At 40.8% G+C, this 16,042-nt stretch overlaps 1 protein-coding gene across 2 annotated transcripts; it reads right to left on the minus strand.

Annotated features, from left to right (window-relative positions):
• LOC109233192 (L-ascorbate oxidase homolog) lies at positions 1,220-4,395 on the minus strand. Of its 2 annotated transcripts, none has more exons than XM_019398977.1 (9): positions 4,260-4,395; positions 3,893-4,082; positions 3,690-3,799; positions 3,212-3,482; positions 3,002-3,098; positions 2,562-2,907; positions 1,993-2,358; positions 1,825-1,903; positions 1,220-1,618 (listed from the first exon to the last, which is right to left on the minus strand). In XM_019398977.1, exons 2-9 carry the CDS (start codon positions 4,034-4,036, stop codon positions 1,415-1,417), a joined length of 1,617 nt encoding a protein of 538 aa, XP_019254522.1. In that variant the 5' UTR covers positions 4,037-4,082; positions 4,260-4,395; the 3' UTR covers positions 1,220-1,414. The 2 variants fall into 2 exon arrangements, with proteins under 2 accessions (XP_019254522.1, XP_019254521.1); XM_019398976.1 differs by having other exon boundaries at positions 4,175-4,395.

The raw sequence follows: 16,042 nt of genomic DNA on the forward strand, positions 1-16,042 counted from the left end.
AAATTGTACAGTTGGTCCTTTTACCTTTGCGACCAACCTTCGTCGGTAACTAGCGACCAACTTTGGTCGGTATACTAAAGCGACCACCAAAATAGCGACCAAGCCTGTTTGGACGCGTTTTGGTCGGTAATTTGCCTAAGCCAACCAACATTGGTCGGTTTTTGTGGTCGCTAATTACCGGATTTCTAGTAGTGAGAGACAGAGAAGGAAGAGAGAGAGAAAGAAGAAAAAAATCTGAGAGAGAATCTTGTGTTAATTGAAGAAAGAGAGAGGAAAGACATAAATAGGATATTTCATGCCTCAATGGTAGTATATACCATAAATAGTTGCTTTGCTATAAAATATAAAAAATAGTAATAGAAAATAAAATTTTAAAATAAATTTGGTTCATAATAAATAAGGTATATACGTAAAATTTCCTTAAAAATATATCAACCAGTGGCCCAGTCCGCGTTCTTGCTAATAGTTACATTTGGATTCAGTATAATCCCATTAAAGCCGATCGTAAAGTGTATTCTGTTACGAAGAAGGAAATATGTTATCGGCTATTCAAGACCATGAAGAGCAGGTTTCTTAAATCTCCTTTGGAGTAAGCCGGAATGAAACTTTTTTGTCATACTCATTTCATACATTTGATTGTCAGGAAATATCGATCAATTACATATATCTACAACTCGAATATAAACCAAACAGACAAAATTGACAGAACTTGACCAATAAATATTTTAAAAATTACGTAATTGGTTTGATTAAGAAAATATTGAGTCATAAACGAATACCCCTACTATAAGTACAATTAGGTCAATTTAACAATTTGTCACCATTAAGGCAGCATATATATATATATATATATATATTATATATATATTATATATATATATATATATATATATATATATATTATATATAATAATATAATATATATATTAGGTTAAATGAATCTGAATAGAACTCTTTTTGAATTGAGGATGTATGTTCCTGAAACTGGGGGATAACATTTTATTGACGTTGATGCGATCATCCTACCTTATTTGCGTCTGATTGAACCGATTAATTAATGTATCAAGCAGTTAATCACTCCTTAATTTTTGTAGATCGCGTAGGTGAATACTTTGTTCTCATTTCGCTCTATTTTGCATCCTAAATTTGGTAAATAGTATTTTTTTTTTTTTTTTTGATGCAGATTAAAGATATTCTCTAAGCTGGACACTTATTCCTATACAATAACGGGTATATGAATTTGCTGCATTGGAGTTTAGCTGTTAAGTTACATGAATATCAACAACGAAATTATATTATCTAACAATGTATTAGCTGCATAATTTCAAAAACCACAAAATACAACATATTTTGGCGCAAAGTCAACCTGTCATGACCAGTAATAAAACATTAGCCTAGAGGACTCATCATCAAATTAAGGATGTCGACCAGCAGCTTTGCCACAGAGAAGAGCATTAGTAGGTATGTAATATTCATTAGCTAGACTTTGGGTTGGGTTGTAGACCCTGAGGTACACTTGTTGTCCAAGATATTGCCTATCCCACATTGCTGACCTCAAATTCCACATTCCTTGGTTGTCCAACGATACCAATATAGCAGTCCAAGATTTTGGATACACCTGCAAAAACCATTTCATGTTCAACTACTTTAATGTGACAAAAGATACTTGTCTTACTTTACTGTTACAACGGGTAAAGTTCAATTACTTTAGAGAAATAGTTTGTGACTTTTCTATTATGGTGGATAGAAGTAAGTGATCATACCGAAACTAACACTTCACATTCATGGAACTGTTGCATTAAAGTGGCTGAATTTGAAGTTTACCTGTGTAGTATGCCTAGTAGGAGCATCAACAAGATTGTACTTATTTCTACTTGCTTGTGTCCATGCGCCAGATCCAAAACTGCAGATTTGAGCAATAGGAAAGGATTAGAAAAGTCACCCTCTTATACCATTTGGAGAAATGGAAAACTTTGATGTACTAAGACATACCCGACAACCCAGAAATCATAGCCATCAAGATGCCAAGATTGCATAGTAGCTTCATTGTTTTGGAAAACGATTTCGATGAAGTCATGGTGAGAAGCTGGAAACACAGCTGTGGCTAGGTAAGGAGAACCATCTGTGGGAAAAGTTTGAATGGAGTTCAAGCTGAACACTCCGGGGATGTTGAAGTGATCAGCAAGTTTTAGTGGAGTATCAGGATTAACATAAGAGACCCTATTCACAGCATATCTCAGCTTCCCATTGATAAGAGGGGCAGAGTTAGCCAGCACAAAAGTCCTTGATATTGTAATTTTTCCATAGTGGAATGTACCCTGAGGATTTGGTCTAGCTGCATTTGCTGTCAGATTCCACCTTCAATTCAGAAAAAAAGAGAATTAGGCCATTTGAGAAAAATAAACAATCCTAGCTGTCAAGTGTCAACTATTTTTGAAATGCTTCCTTATCATATGTAATTGTTTCCCAATCTTACACTTAAACCAAGCAATCCATAAATGTCTCAAGTGTCGAATGCGATAATGTGAATGTACATGGCAATTCTTGTGGATAAAAGGTACCTGAATGTTCTGGCTTGCAACATAGACCAATGCATTTGGCCAGCTGGAGCAGATGGCATGGGTCCAGAAACGGACGTCTGAGAGTTAGAGTAGTGGAGAACTGCAGTAGCAGTAAGAACAGTCCTTGTGAACCTTGTGGAAGCGACAATGTAGTAGTCCTTTGGAGGCTGATCCAACGTAACAAGGACGGACATAGATTGACCAACATGGACATCAAGAGAATCATAGAGGCTTTGAATCACATGGGATCCTTCAACCTCGACGACTCTCATCTTGTGGCCCTGAATTCTGAAGTTAATAGTATTTTTTATACCTACATTAGAGATCCTGAACATGTATGTTTTTCCTGTAGATGAAAAAAAATATTGTTAATTTGTTGTTCTTTCAAGAGGATTAAATGGCTAGGACACTTTTGCTGATTAATGTCAATTCAGTATGACCTTGATCGCCAGTGAAGGTAGACTGCTTCTGTCCGTTTATAAGGAGTCCACTCGGAAAAGGAAGAGACTTCCCTGAGTCCAATATTTGCCGCAATACCTGCAAAAACCAAAAGGTTAAGATATTGAGGGCATTTTCAGCAACAATTTGGACAGCTATATTATCTAATACAGTATGAAATTAAGAATGTAAGAAACAGGCAATAGAATTACCTTATGGCTGCTTTTGTACCAATCACCAATAAGCAAACTGAAATCTCCAGCAGGTTTAGCATATGGAACTGGGATTACTGATCTTGCATATATGTTAAGTGCTCCGAAACCTCCAACAGCTCTGTGCAATTGAGTTGAAGGGAAGTATGTATAGCTTCCAATTTGGTCTTTCATTTGGAACTTGTAAGTGTAATTTGAATTTGGAGGAATGGGACAATTAGTTCCCAAAACTCCATCTTGCCATGAGTTCTTCCTTTGTTTGATTCCGTTCCTAACAGTAAATACATGTAAGGCTATAGGTCTAACACTTGTTCTCAACAATTCTATAGGAAAGCAGAGAGGCTATTTTCGTAGGCCCTCGGCTCAGGAAAGATAAAAAGGAATAAAATTGACTGCCAATAAGATAGTTAGTTATATGAGAAAAAAGTGTAGACCAAATTCAAGCGAAGAGCAACATTATATAAAAGAAGAGACTCACCATGTCAATAGAAGAGGCTCGTCCAACTTATTAATAAGGTTAAGGATTACATTTTCATTAGTGACAAGATCAAGTTTTGGACCAGGAAATTGACCATTGATCAGGATTATCTACAAGTTCAAAACATGAAAACTTCATCAGAAAATTCAACTTCTTAATTAACGATACAGCTAGCAGTAGAAAATAGGAAGCAAGAAAACAACCTGCTGAGGAACACCAAGTGGAGAAGCAGTTCCATAAGTAGCAGTCCATGTAAAATATCTATAAGCATCCTCTGCTTTCACCACAGAGACACTCCAAAAAACCAAGATTCCACAAATCAAATAAGAAAGAGCAACCTTCCCCATTGCAGCAATGCTTAAAGAATCAACACTCAAAACTCCTTAATTATACCTGCAAATTCACCAATGCACATATATAAGTCCAATCCACAGCGTATCTAACAGAAACAGAGAGAAGAAAATGGAAATATAGCTGAAGTATACTTGTTCTAAAAATAGAAAGAATGAACAAATGTATCACTGTCTAACAGATCTAGTGGAGGATTTGTGTAAAGCAGCAAATAAATACCGACACTAAGTTGCGGAAAAGAGCTTCGCTGGATAGGGCCTATATAATGCCAACTCTCATATTCGGCGCATTTCACGCGATTCCGCGTTATTATTATCAGACATTAACCCCCCCAATGTTTTTTCTTCACTTTTGTTTCTTTTACTTTTGGTTCACTTTTTTCATTTTGCTAGTTTTAAAGAAGCGTGCAAAGACAAGGTTAGTAGTAGTTGAAAGTTAAAACCCCCATAAATCTCGCCGTCCGTCCTCTCAATACAAACTTGTTTTTAAGGATTTAATGTAAAAATGTTTAAACTAGTACTCTCTCTCATACATACTTATGTGACTATACATCATCGAAAGTTAAATTATTTCTAAATAAGAAAGTATAACATATAAATTAATTTTATCTAGTTATAATTTCTGGCGAAGGGACGCCCCTTGGACAAACGTGGCTATGCCATTGGTGATAGCAATTAGTAATAACTATATTGATTGTTGCTTATTGTAAAATTTTATTTGTAACTATTTTATAAGTAACTTAATTTTATAAATATTTTTTGCACTGTTAATACACAAAATTTAAACTTAGTAAAACATATTTAATAAGGAAAAATAAAATTCAAGTTGAAAACATAGACTTTAGAGTCGTAACATTGTGGTTTCGCAAAATCAAAATTTATATTCTTAGTGTATACGGTTAAAACCGAGCATATCCGATTTTACTATTTGATCGAGGCTAGGGATTTGCATAGAAGGTCGGCCTCGCAACGGATCAGACCGAGGTACGAGGATAAGGCACCGAGTTCGAGGACCAAGGTACCTATCGAAGATCGAGGCCAGTAGTAATCAATGAGACAAACATCGAGCAAAGCACAATAACAGAAAGGCGAGATATTCGTGATTGGCTGAAGATCATGGTGTAAATCTTGGAACAGTCAAATCAAGGGCGGTTATTAAGTTGATCGTGGAATTCGCTTCCTCTCCTATATAAAGAGAGCCTTAATCATTTTGTAATCATCTTACATTCACGCATATCAAAGCAATACAATACTTTCTAACTCATATTCTTGTTCATCGGTTAGTTTGTTTCTTAACTATTTAGGGCACCATCAGTTCGAGGGCACTTAAGCTCGAGGACTGAATCACGTTTCAAGACTTATTTGCTTTATCTCATTGTTAATTTCTATTACTGATCTTTAAATTTATCGATTGGTATTAGGTGACTTAAAACCACATTATAAATTTAATTATTATCTAACTTTAAGGGTAAACAGTTTGGCGCCCACTGTGGGGCTAAGGATAATAGTGATTGTTTGGTATTAATCCTCATAACACACACCGCTTTACACTTGTTCTCGTAAGTTTGTACAGAAGCCTTTCCCTTCAAGTGCGGCTCCGAAACCCATTCCAAAGAAGTTCCGCATGTTAGAAATTCCCAAATACAATGTAACCACTAATCCTAATGAGCATGTCACTTCTTATACATGTACATTAAAAGGAAATGACTTAGAAGATGATGAAATTGAATCTTTTCTGTTGAAGAAGTTTGGAGAAACTTTATCGAAAAGGGCAATGATATGATACCATAATTTGCCGCCCAATTCCAACGATTCCTTCGACATGCTTGCCGATTCCTTCGTGAAAGCACACGCCAGAGTAATAAAGGTCGCGATTAGGAAGTCGGACCTCTTCAAAGTGAGGCAGAAGGATAACAAAATGTTAAGAGAATTCATATCTCGGTTCCAGATGGAGCGCATGGACTTACCCGCGGTCATGGATGATTGGGTTGTTCGAGCTTTTACTCAAGGTTTGAATGAGCAGAGTTCGATAGCGTCACAACAACTAAAGCAGAATTTAATTAAATACCCACCGGTGACCTGAGCCAATGTACATAATCGATACCAGTCGAAGATCAGGTTCGAGGATGATTAGTTAGGAGCCCCTTTCGGTTCCGTTTACCCAAATATATCCGACGGCAAAATTCAAAGGGACATCGACAGAGAGCCCCGGTCAAATAGAGATCGGTACCAACCATACAGCGTAGATCGTAAAAACAACGGACCGGGAGGTAATCCTGTCCAAAATAATCGAGGACAAAGCTCCCGAGGGATCATGAGTAAGAGTGGATTCGATAAACATGTCGAGCCTAAAGTAGCGCCACGGTTATCAGAATACAACTTTAGCATCGATGCATCGGGTATTGTATCAGCCATTGGATGAATCAAGGATACCAGGTGGTCCAGACCCTTACAGACCGGTCCAGCTCAAAGGAACCCTAATCAAATATGCAAATACTATGAAACCCATGGTCACAGGACCGAAGACTGCAGATAGTTAAGGGAGGAGGTAGCTCGTTTATTCAACGAGGGTCACCTTCGAGAGTTCCTGAGTGACCGAGCTAAAGGTCACTTCAGAAACAGGGATGCAAACAGGAAAAACGAACAGCAGGAACCACAGCACGTGATTTATATGATCATTGGTGGGGTCGATATTCTTCAAGGCCCGATATTTAAACGCACCAAGGTGACAATCACAAGGGAGAAACGTACCCGGGACTACTTACCAGAAGATACCTTGTCTTTCAACAATGATGATGCAGAAGGGATCAAACAGCCTCACAACGACGCACTGGTAATATCTATCCTTATGAATAAAATTCAAGTTAAACGTGTTTTGATTGATCCGGGTAGCTCGGTAAACATTATTCGATCGAGGGTCGTAGAGCAACTCGGCCTCCAGGATCAAATTGTTCTTGCAGCTCGAGTACCCAATGGATTCAACATGGCAAGTGAAACCACCAAAGGGGAAATCATTTAGCCAGTAAATGTGGCTGGGACCATCCAGGAAACAAAGTTCCATGTAATCGAAGGTGACATGAGATACAACGCACTGTTCGGAAGACCTTGGATTCATAATATGAGGGCAGTACCTTGGACGCTTCATTAAGTCTTGAAATTCCCAACATCGGAAGGAATCAAAATGGTGTACGGCGAACAGCCCACTGCCAAAGAGATGTTTGCAATCGACGAAGTAGTACCAGTATCGATGCTTTCATCAATAAAGGGATCGGAGTCAAAAGGGAAAACAAGAAGTCAAACAGAAACCACAGGCACCGACCTCGGCCCCATCGGAGGAGCAGGAGATCTTCGAGGATGAAGATTTTATTATACCTCGAACCTTCATAACCCCCGATGATTCTGATGCAAGGAAGTCAACGGTCGAGGAGCTGGAACAACTCATACTGATCGAGCATCTTCCCGATCGAAAGGTATACCTGGTCACGGGGTTAACTCCCTAGCTCGAGAAAAAACTCGTTCAAATATTTTTAAATAACATGTATTTTTTTGCTTGGTCCCACGTAGATATGACAGGAATCCCACCGGAAATCACAACACATCGATTGAGTCTGGACCCGAAGTTCAGACCAGTAAAACAAAAGAGAAGGCCCCAGTTCGAGGTAAAACATGCATTCATCAAGGACGAGGTAACCAAACTTCTCAAAATAGGATCCATTCGAGAAGTAAAATATCCCGAATGGTTAGAAATCGTAGTTGTAGTCCCTAAAAAGGGGAACAAACTTAGAATGTGCGTAGATTACAAAGATTTAAACAAAGTATGTCCCAAAGACTCTTTTCCTCTATCGAATATCGATCGCACGATTGATGCCGCGGCCGACCACGAGATCCTTAGTTTTCTCGATGCTTACTCCGGGTACAATCAAATTCAAATGAACCCGGAGGATCAGGAAAAGACTTCATTCATCACTAAGTATGGCACCTATTGTTATAATATAATGCCATTTGGGCTAAAAATGCTGGTGCTACTTACCAACGCCTAGTGAATCAAATGTTTGAAGAAAAAATAAGTAAATCAATAGAGGTATAAGTCCCTACGCGCAGAGGACCATTTAACATATTTGCAGGAAACTTTCTACATATTGAGAAAATACGACATGAAGCTCAATCAAAATGTGCATTCGGGGTCGGTTCGGTCAAGTTCCTCGGCTTTATGGTGTCAAATCCAGGGATCGAGATCAACCCTGATAAAATCAAGGCAATCGAAGACATCACAGTCGTGGACAGCGTTAAGGCCGTACAAAGATTAACAGGGCGAATAGCCGCTTTAGGCCGGTTTATCTCGAGGTCTTCAGATCGAAGTCACAAGTTCTTCTCACTGCTCAAAAAGAAGAACAATTTTGCTTGGACCCCAGAATGCCAACACGCGTTGGAAGAGTTAAAGCGGTATCTTTCGAGCGCACCATTGCTTCATACTCCGAAAGTGGACGAGCAACTCTATTTATTTAGCAGTCTCGAAAGTTGTGTTAAGTGGTGTCCTAGTTCGAGAAGAGCAAGGTACGCAATTTCCTATTTACTATGTTAGTCGAACTTTAGGTGAAGCCGAGACCCGGTACCCACACGTAGAAAAATTAATGCTTGCTCTAATAAGCGCCACTAGGAAATTAAAACCATATTTTTCAGTGCCACCCAATTTGTGTGGTGATCACTTACCCCCTTCGCAACATTTTGCACAAGCCGAGCTCTCGGGCCGATTTTCCAAGTGGGCCGTTGAAATTAGTGGGTATGATATTGAGTATAAACCCCGAATGGCCATCAAGTCTCGAATCTTAGCAGACTTCGTGGCCGACTTCTCGCCAGCCTTCGTACCCGAGGTCGAAAAAGAACTTTTGTTAAAAACAGGTCTTCGGCGGTGTGGACCCTTTTCACAGATGGCGCTTCGAATGTGAAGGGGTCCGGGCTAGGCATCATTTTGAAGCCGCTCACACGCAATACAATTAGACAATCTATCAAAACCCCTAAGTTGACTAACAATGAGGCCGAGTATGAGGCCATGATTGCAGGTCTCGAGCGGGCTAAAAGCTTGGGAGCAGAGATCATCGAGGCCAAATGTGACTCCCTACTTGTGGTTAACCAAGTCAACATGACCTTCGAGGTTCGAGAAGATCGAATACATATGTACTTGGACAAACTGCTGGTAACCCTGCACCGGTTTAAATAATGGACCCTACAACATGTACCTCGAGAACAGAACAGTGAGGCCGATGTCCTTGCATATTTAGTGTCATCAGTCGAAGACGACAACATTAGCTAGGGGATTGTCGTACAACTTTCGAAGTCAATAATCGAAGAAGGCCACGCCGAAATAAACTCCACAAGCCTAACTTGGGATTGGAGGAATAAATATCGAGTATCTAAAAAACGGGAAGCTTCCATCGGACCCTAAGGAATCGAGGACTGTACAAACAAAGGTTGCACGATTCCCATTGGCCGAAGATGGAATATTATACAAAAGGATGTTCGATGGACCGTTGGCAATATGTTTAGGTCTGAGAGACACCGACTACATCCTACGAGAAATTCACGAGGGTACTTGTGGGAACCATTCCGGTGTTGAATCACTGGTTCTCAAAGTCGTTAGAGCGGGATACTATTGGGCCAATATGGAAAAAGATACTAAGGAATTCGTTCAAAAATGCGACAAGTGCCAAAGATATGCACCGATGATCCACCAGCCCGGAGAGCAACTTCATTCAGTCCTATCCCCATGGTCATTCATGAAATGGGAAATGGATATCGTCGTCCCTCTGCCATCAGCCCCAGGTAAAGCTAAATTCATTTTATTTATGACTGACTATTTTTCTAAGTGGGTTGAAGCACAGGCTTTCGAGAAAGTCAGAGAAAAGAAGTTATAGACTTCATCTGGGATCACATCATATGCCGATTCAGGATACCCGCTGAGATATTATGAGACAATGGAAAACAATTCATCGGCAGCAAAATAACAAAGTTCCTCGAACATCATAAAATAAAAAGGATCTTGTCAATGTCGTATCATCCTAGTGGGAACGGACAGGCCGAATCGACAAACAAGACCATCATTCACAATCTAAAGAAAAGATTGAACGATGCTAAGGTAAAATGGAGAGAAATTTTTCCCGAAGTCCTTTGGGCGTATCGAACAATGTCGAAATTCAGTACGGGGGCAACACTGTTCTCCTTAGTATATGGCGCCGAAGCTCTGATCCCGGTCAAGGTCGGGGAACCTAGCGTCAGGTTTTGATACACAAAGGAAGAGTCAAATCGCGAGGCTATGAATACAAGACTCGAATCTAGATGAAAAACAGGAAGCCTCCCTCATCCGATTGGCCGCACAAAAGCAGCACATCGAAAGGTACTACAACCGAAGAGCCAATCTTCGGCACTTTCGAATCGGGGACTTAGTTCTGAGAAAGTCACCCCCAATACTCGAGACCCAAACGAAGGAAAACTTAGCCCAAATTGGGAAGGACCGTATCAGGTCCTCGGTGTCATCGAAAAGGGATCAAACAAACTTGGCACGATGAACGACGGACAATTGCCAAATAATTGAAACATATCACTCCTCAAACGATATTATTGCTAAGGTATGACCTTCTCCTTTTTCATTTTTATTTTATGCTAACTTGTTGCAGGTGTTCGATCGAAGGGATCAAAGTTCTCTCCAAACACGAAGTCCTTAGGTCTGAAAGCACGCGTTGCACTCTTTTTCCCTTCGACCGGTTTTTATCCCAAAAGGATTTTTCCGGCAAGGTTTCTAACGAGGCAACCATTGTTCGTGCTAACTTAGAGCAATTCAACAGTATCCGAGGCTTCTTTATAATCAACCTCGAATACTGGGGGAGCATCACCCTCGGATGTTATGTTTTCAAGGAAAATACTTCGTGTCTACAGCGTCTCGATAGGTAAATTTTGTAAAGGGCCAAGTGGTCAAAATGAATTGTGTCCATGTAGATTACTCGAGCCCTAATGGAAAAACATGTACATGTGAATGATCTATTGAAAGAAGTATTTTTTCCTTACCAAATGTTTCATGCCTTAGTGAAATTTTTACTTTGCAATTTCATACTTATGATCTATTGGTGAAACTAGCTCAAGTGCCGATCGCAACTAAAGCTCGAACAATCAACCCCGTACCCGGGGACTACCGTCCAAAAATCGACATGCTCAAATTATTAAACTTCGAGACCATAAGACCTTAAAAAGGCAATCCTCAATTTTTTAGGCCAAGGCCGCTCCACTCGGGGACTGAACTTCGAACAAGTTCGAAGTGTAATTGGGAAAATAAGCCCAAGAGGCAAATCCGAAAGCTACGGCCAAACTAACGCGGTTCGGAGACGTCCAAATTCCATAATGAAAACAGGCCTTCGAATACTTTTATAAACCGGTTAAAAAGGCTACCCTTGGCGAAACAACCAAAGGGTTTCGACAACGTCAGCCCTCGAAAAACCCTAAGGGGTATCGAACTGTTCGAACCTCCGATCATTTAGTACTGAACAAAATTGTGTTAAGGCAAAAAAAAAGCAAAGGGTTTCTATAACACTAAACCTTTAAAAAAAATGGTACAGACCTACTTCATGCTAAGGCATGACAAATTTTTATATGATTAAATTTTTTAAGCCGAAAAGGAAAAAAAGCCATTCTTTGGAGGCCATATCGGCTCAATTCAAGAGCCTAAGGGCCATTATATTTTTTGAGTTCGAGAGTTCACTCTTACTCAACTAAAACCTAAGGGTTTTTCTACTTCGAGTTCGAGCAAGTACTCACTCAACTATAGAGGCTATATTAGTCTGACTTCGATCAAGTTGCCTAAGTTTCGGATTCACAAATAAAATTTTCACAAGGCACAAAGCGAGTCAAAATTCTCACAAGGCATAAACTGTATAAAAATTGTCATAAGGTGAAAAGCACATTGGAATTTTCACAAGGCAAAAGTCGAGATAAGAAAGGAAACGTTATATATATATATATATATATAGGACTGATCAGGTTCCTACACAAAAATTCAAAAAAAAAAAAATCCCAAGGGCCTAATTTTCTTCGGGAGTTGTGATGTTCGGCTATAATTCCATCTCTTAGTACATCATTTACCTTGAATTTAGGTGCTTTATGCTAAACTATACTTTATTTGTGCTTAATTGAGTTTATTTTATGTGTAGGTACGTTGAAGACGAAATTGAGAGCAAGTAGATTTCATGTGTATTTTAGGACAAAATATGAATGAAATGGAAGATATTTATTTGCTCAAGGTTGGAAGAGCTGGTATGCACGTGAATTATTGTTAAATTGTGGAAAATAAACTATTAGAAGAAGTGTATTTGGTTGAGAAGATTCCAAATCAGCATTAAGAGACAAAACCTACAAAAGTAACTAAAGGAAGTTGAAATCACGCGAGGCAACTAATTGGAAAGCAGCAAGCCGGCAACATTGGCAGAAATCAGGCGACGCGAGAGGTGTTTCCTCGCGTTTGAGCTAGCGTCGCGCAGCCCAGCGCGCGGTGCCTTCTGGCGTTCCACGTGGCGACGCGCTCCTTTTTGGTTTTGGACTTGGTTATTTCGTCTAGGCTTTTTCCTTACACATATAAATAGTCATTAAACACCACTTTTGACACATCTTAGACCTAGAGAGACCAAAATTGGATAGAAGAGACCGGGAGATTCGACCTAAGGAGGCGAGAACACACTAGGAGCAAGGCGGAGAATTCTTCTACGAGTTTTTCACTTCCTTCTTCCTATTTTCATTATTGGTTATGAATTCTAGTATTGTAGTTATGCATACTATTATAGATAGCTAATTTATTATCTAGGGTTTTGATGGGACCTATTGGAGGATAATTTTCCTGTTACGTTAATATAGATTTGTTGTAGCTTTTTCTCTATTTGTTCAACTACGTTTATATTGTGGTTGGTTGAAGAGCTCTCAATCGACCATGCCTATTTAGTGTGTATTACTCGGGAGAGAGTGCATATTTAGGTAGTTGTTGAACAACATCACTCTTAACGTATATGAGGGATCAATACGGAGGGTTTAAAGGTGGGATTAGGGATAACAAAACTTTGGTGCGATCCAAGTGAGCGGTACTTAATGCCAGCTAGCGTAATTCGGGAGAATATGTCTAGTATATTGTGGTAGTTACTTGGGAGAGAATTAAAACACTTAGAGTGCTCATGATCGGTAGAGAAAACTTAGGCAAATTTATAAAAAATTTAGCGGAAAGGATTCCGACAATAGGGAAAATCATAACTCTAGACCTCCTTCATATTGTCCCCAATCCTTTTCCTTGTCAATTGATAGTTTTACTGCTTTCTAGTGTTTGTTAGTTAATTAGATGAAAATAGATATTATAATCTTTATAATTAGTAAATTATTTGGACTTGTGTTTCTTAACGATATTGAACAACTGTAGCTAAGCCTTAGTTCTCTGTGGGATTCGACTCCGGACTTGTAAATCAAATTATATTTGCAACGACCGCTTAGTCCTTTTTATAAGGCATAGTTGGGCGTGATCAAATTTTGGCGCCTTCGTCATCGGAATCCCCTGCACTCTCGGATCCACTCACGCTCCCGGAATCATCATCATCATCAGAAGAGAGAAACGCTTTGGCTTCAGCCTCAAGCTCTTTCGTATTCTCGATCTCGATAGCAAGGTTAAAGCCACGAGCATGAATCTCCTCGAGAGTCTCACTTCGAGATTGGTACTTGGCATGCTCGATAGCCCAGTATGATCAAGTTTGAGCGGTGTCAGCAACTTCTTTTGCTCGAGCTTGAGCAGCTTCAGCATCAGCTCGGTAGACGGCCACGATCGCCTCCGCGTCAGCCTTTACTTTTTCTGCCTCAGATGTGACCTTTGCAAGCTCGACAGCCAAACGAGCCTCGAGCTCCTCAATTTTCTTAGCTTGGGCTGAGCTTTCCTCCTTCATGCTTTGGAGTTGACGTTCGGCCCATGACAGTTGGGCTCGAGCAGTATCTTTCTCCGAGGCAAGGCGGTCCATGCTTTGTTTCCACCCCAAAGTCTTCGCCCTCATCATGTTGGCTGTTCGATCTTTTCAGCCTTCTGCTGAACCTCCAAGATCAAAGTATTAGTCGTCATTCCCCAATTGATACATCGAGCTTCAAAAAAATTTCATTACCTGCTCAATCAGGTTGGTCTGCTCTTTATGAGCTGTGGCCAATTTGACTTGGAGGTCCTTGATCTCCTCTTCTTTTTGCCTGCTGAGAAGTTTGTGGGTATTTCTCTCCTTCGTGAGTCTTTGAAGATCGGCCTCGCATCGGCTCAGCTCTGCCCGGGATTTAGAAAACGCTTCCCGATGAAGTGTCAAGGCCTATGTAGAAAGAAAAGAAATTAGGCAAGAAGAAATAAATGCAAGCGTAATATCAATGAAGGGAGCTGAGGCTTACCCGTCTCAGAAGTCGTTGAGCCTCATTAAAGAGACTAGATGCTTCACTCAGGTCGGTAGCATCTTCGACTCCCGTAAAGCAACCACGAAAAAGATCCTCCCCTTCGTGGGCTCTTTCCACATTGGGGGTCCCAAGGGCCTGGGCTTCCTGAATTTGCCCCTCAGAAAATGTAGGGAGGGGAAGCGAATCGCCAATATCTACTGCCCTAAGCAAGTCACTTGGGGCGTTCTCTTCAATTTGAAGGGCCTCGGAGCCAGCCCCTCCAGGCACACCCGCCGATTGCTCATTTCAGCAAGAGGCATCTTCAGCCTCCGACGACTCGGGAACTTTAATCGGGACCTCATCCGAGATCCCCTTGGTTCGAGGTTGAGTCTCTTCGGCCTCAACCGACTCAGCAACCTTTAAGGCATCGACGTTTTTCTTTACTCGAGCAACCAGTGCGGAGCCATCATCTTCGTCTTCTTCTTCCTCTCTCAGTCGCCGAGCTACATCAGCGGTCAGAGGGGCGGTATCTTTCGTTGGCCTCCCATTGGCCCCTTGCTAAATTGCACCATGAGCGCTCAGCGTATGGGGAGGTCGAAGCTAGGGTCCGAACCTAGCTCTCGAGGTTCGGAATCGCACCAGGCATCCAAGCGACCTTTACATCATAGAAAAAGATGTCGATGAGGAGAAGTAAAGGAAACAAAATAGTAAATAGAAGCTAAAGGAAGGATTGAACTTACGCTTCATATTCCACTTCTCGGAAAATGGCATCTTCTCTACCTGAATTAGGTCGGAAGTCTTCACTCGAATGAACCGACCCATCCACCCTTGATCCTTGTCCTCGTCTATGCTTGAGAACAGCACCTTGGTGGCCCGACGCTAAAGCTTTATTAACCCACCTCGAAAAAGGTGGGGCCTACACAGCCTGATGAGGTGGTCGAGAGTGAAAGGCGTCCCTTCGACTTTGCTCGCGAAAATCGGAACAGAATGACTATCCGCGAAAAGGAAGGGCAAATCTGACCTAGGGTTATTTGATATTGGCGGCAAAATTCAATGATGACGGGATCGACATGGCCCAGCGTGAAAGGGTAAGTGTAAACACTTAGAATCCCTTTCGCATGGGTAGTGATATCTTCCTCGGGGGTCGGAATCACCACCTCTTTCTTCTCCCAATGGCAGTCTTTCTTGACCTACTCAATGTCACTCTCGGTTATCGAGCACATGTATCTCGACATTGGCTCACACCAGCCAGGGACATATGAGGTTTTCTCGACTTTGAAGTCGGAATTAAGATCACACCCCCTCGGGAATGCACTCCTCAGGGCGCGGCTCCACCGGCATTTTATCGTCGGCCGACCGCGATGAAGAGGCGCCCTCATTTTGTGGAACAGCTTTAGACGTTTTTACCATCTTTGCAAGTTGAAAGAAGGAAGAAGAGAATGAGGTTTGGTGTTTTGAGGGAAGGTTGATAACGAAACCTAGAGATTATGCAGCACGAAAAAACTTGAAAGGAAGTGAAAAAGCTTTGAAGATTATGGCAGAGATTAAGAGTAAAGTTTGGGCGCAAGAGAAGGAAAGCACATTTAT

This window comes from Nicotiana attenuata, chromosome 10, assembly GCF_001879085.1.
Source record: "Nicotiana attenuata strain UT chromosome 10, NIATTr2, whole genome shotgun sequence".
NCBI lineage: Eukaryota > Viridiplantae > Streptophyta > Magnoliopsida > Solanales > Solanaceae > Nicotiana > Nicotiana attenuata.

What these genes read in the sequence shown, in the direction of transcription:
- LOC109233192 (XM_019398977.1), bottom strand. Translation starts at nt 4,036, where the DNA reads ATGGGGAAGGTTGCTCTTTCTTATTTGATTTGTGGAATCTTGGTTTTT. An exon ending in TATGATTTCTGGGTTGTCGG is followed by an intron (nt 1,904 to 1,992) that starts GTATGTCTTAGT and finishes TCAAATCTGCAG; the next exon opens with TTTTGGATCTGGCGCATGGA. An exon ending in CTACTAGGCATACTACACAG is followed by an intron (nt 1,619 to 1,824) that starts GTAAACTTCAAA and finishes TGGTTTTTGCAG; the next exon opens with GTGTATCCAAAATCTTGGAC.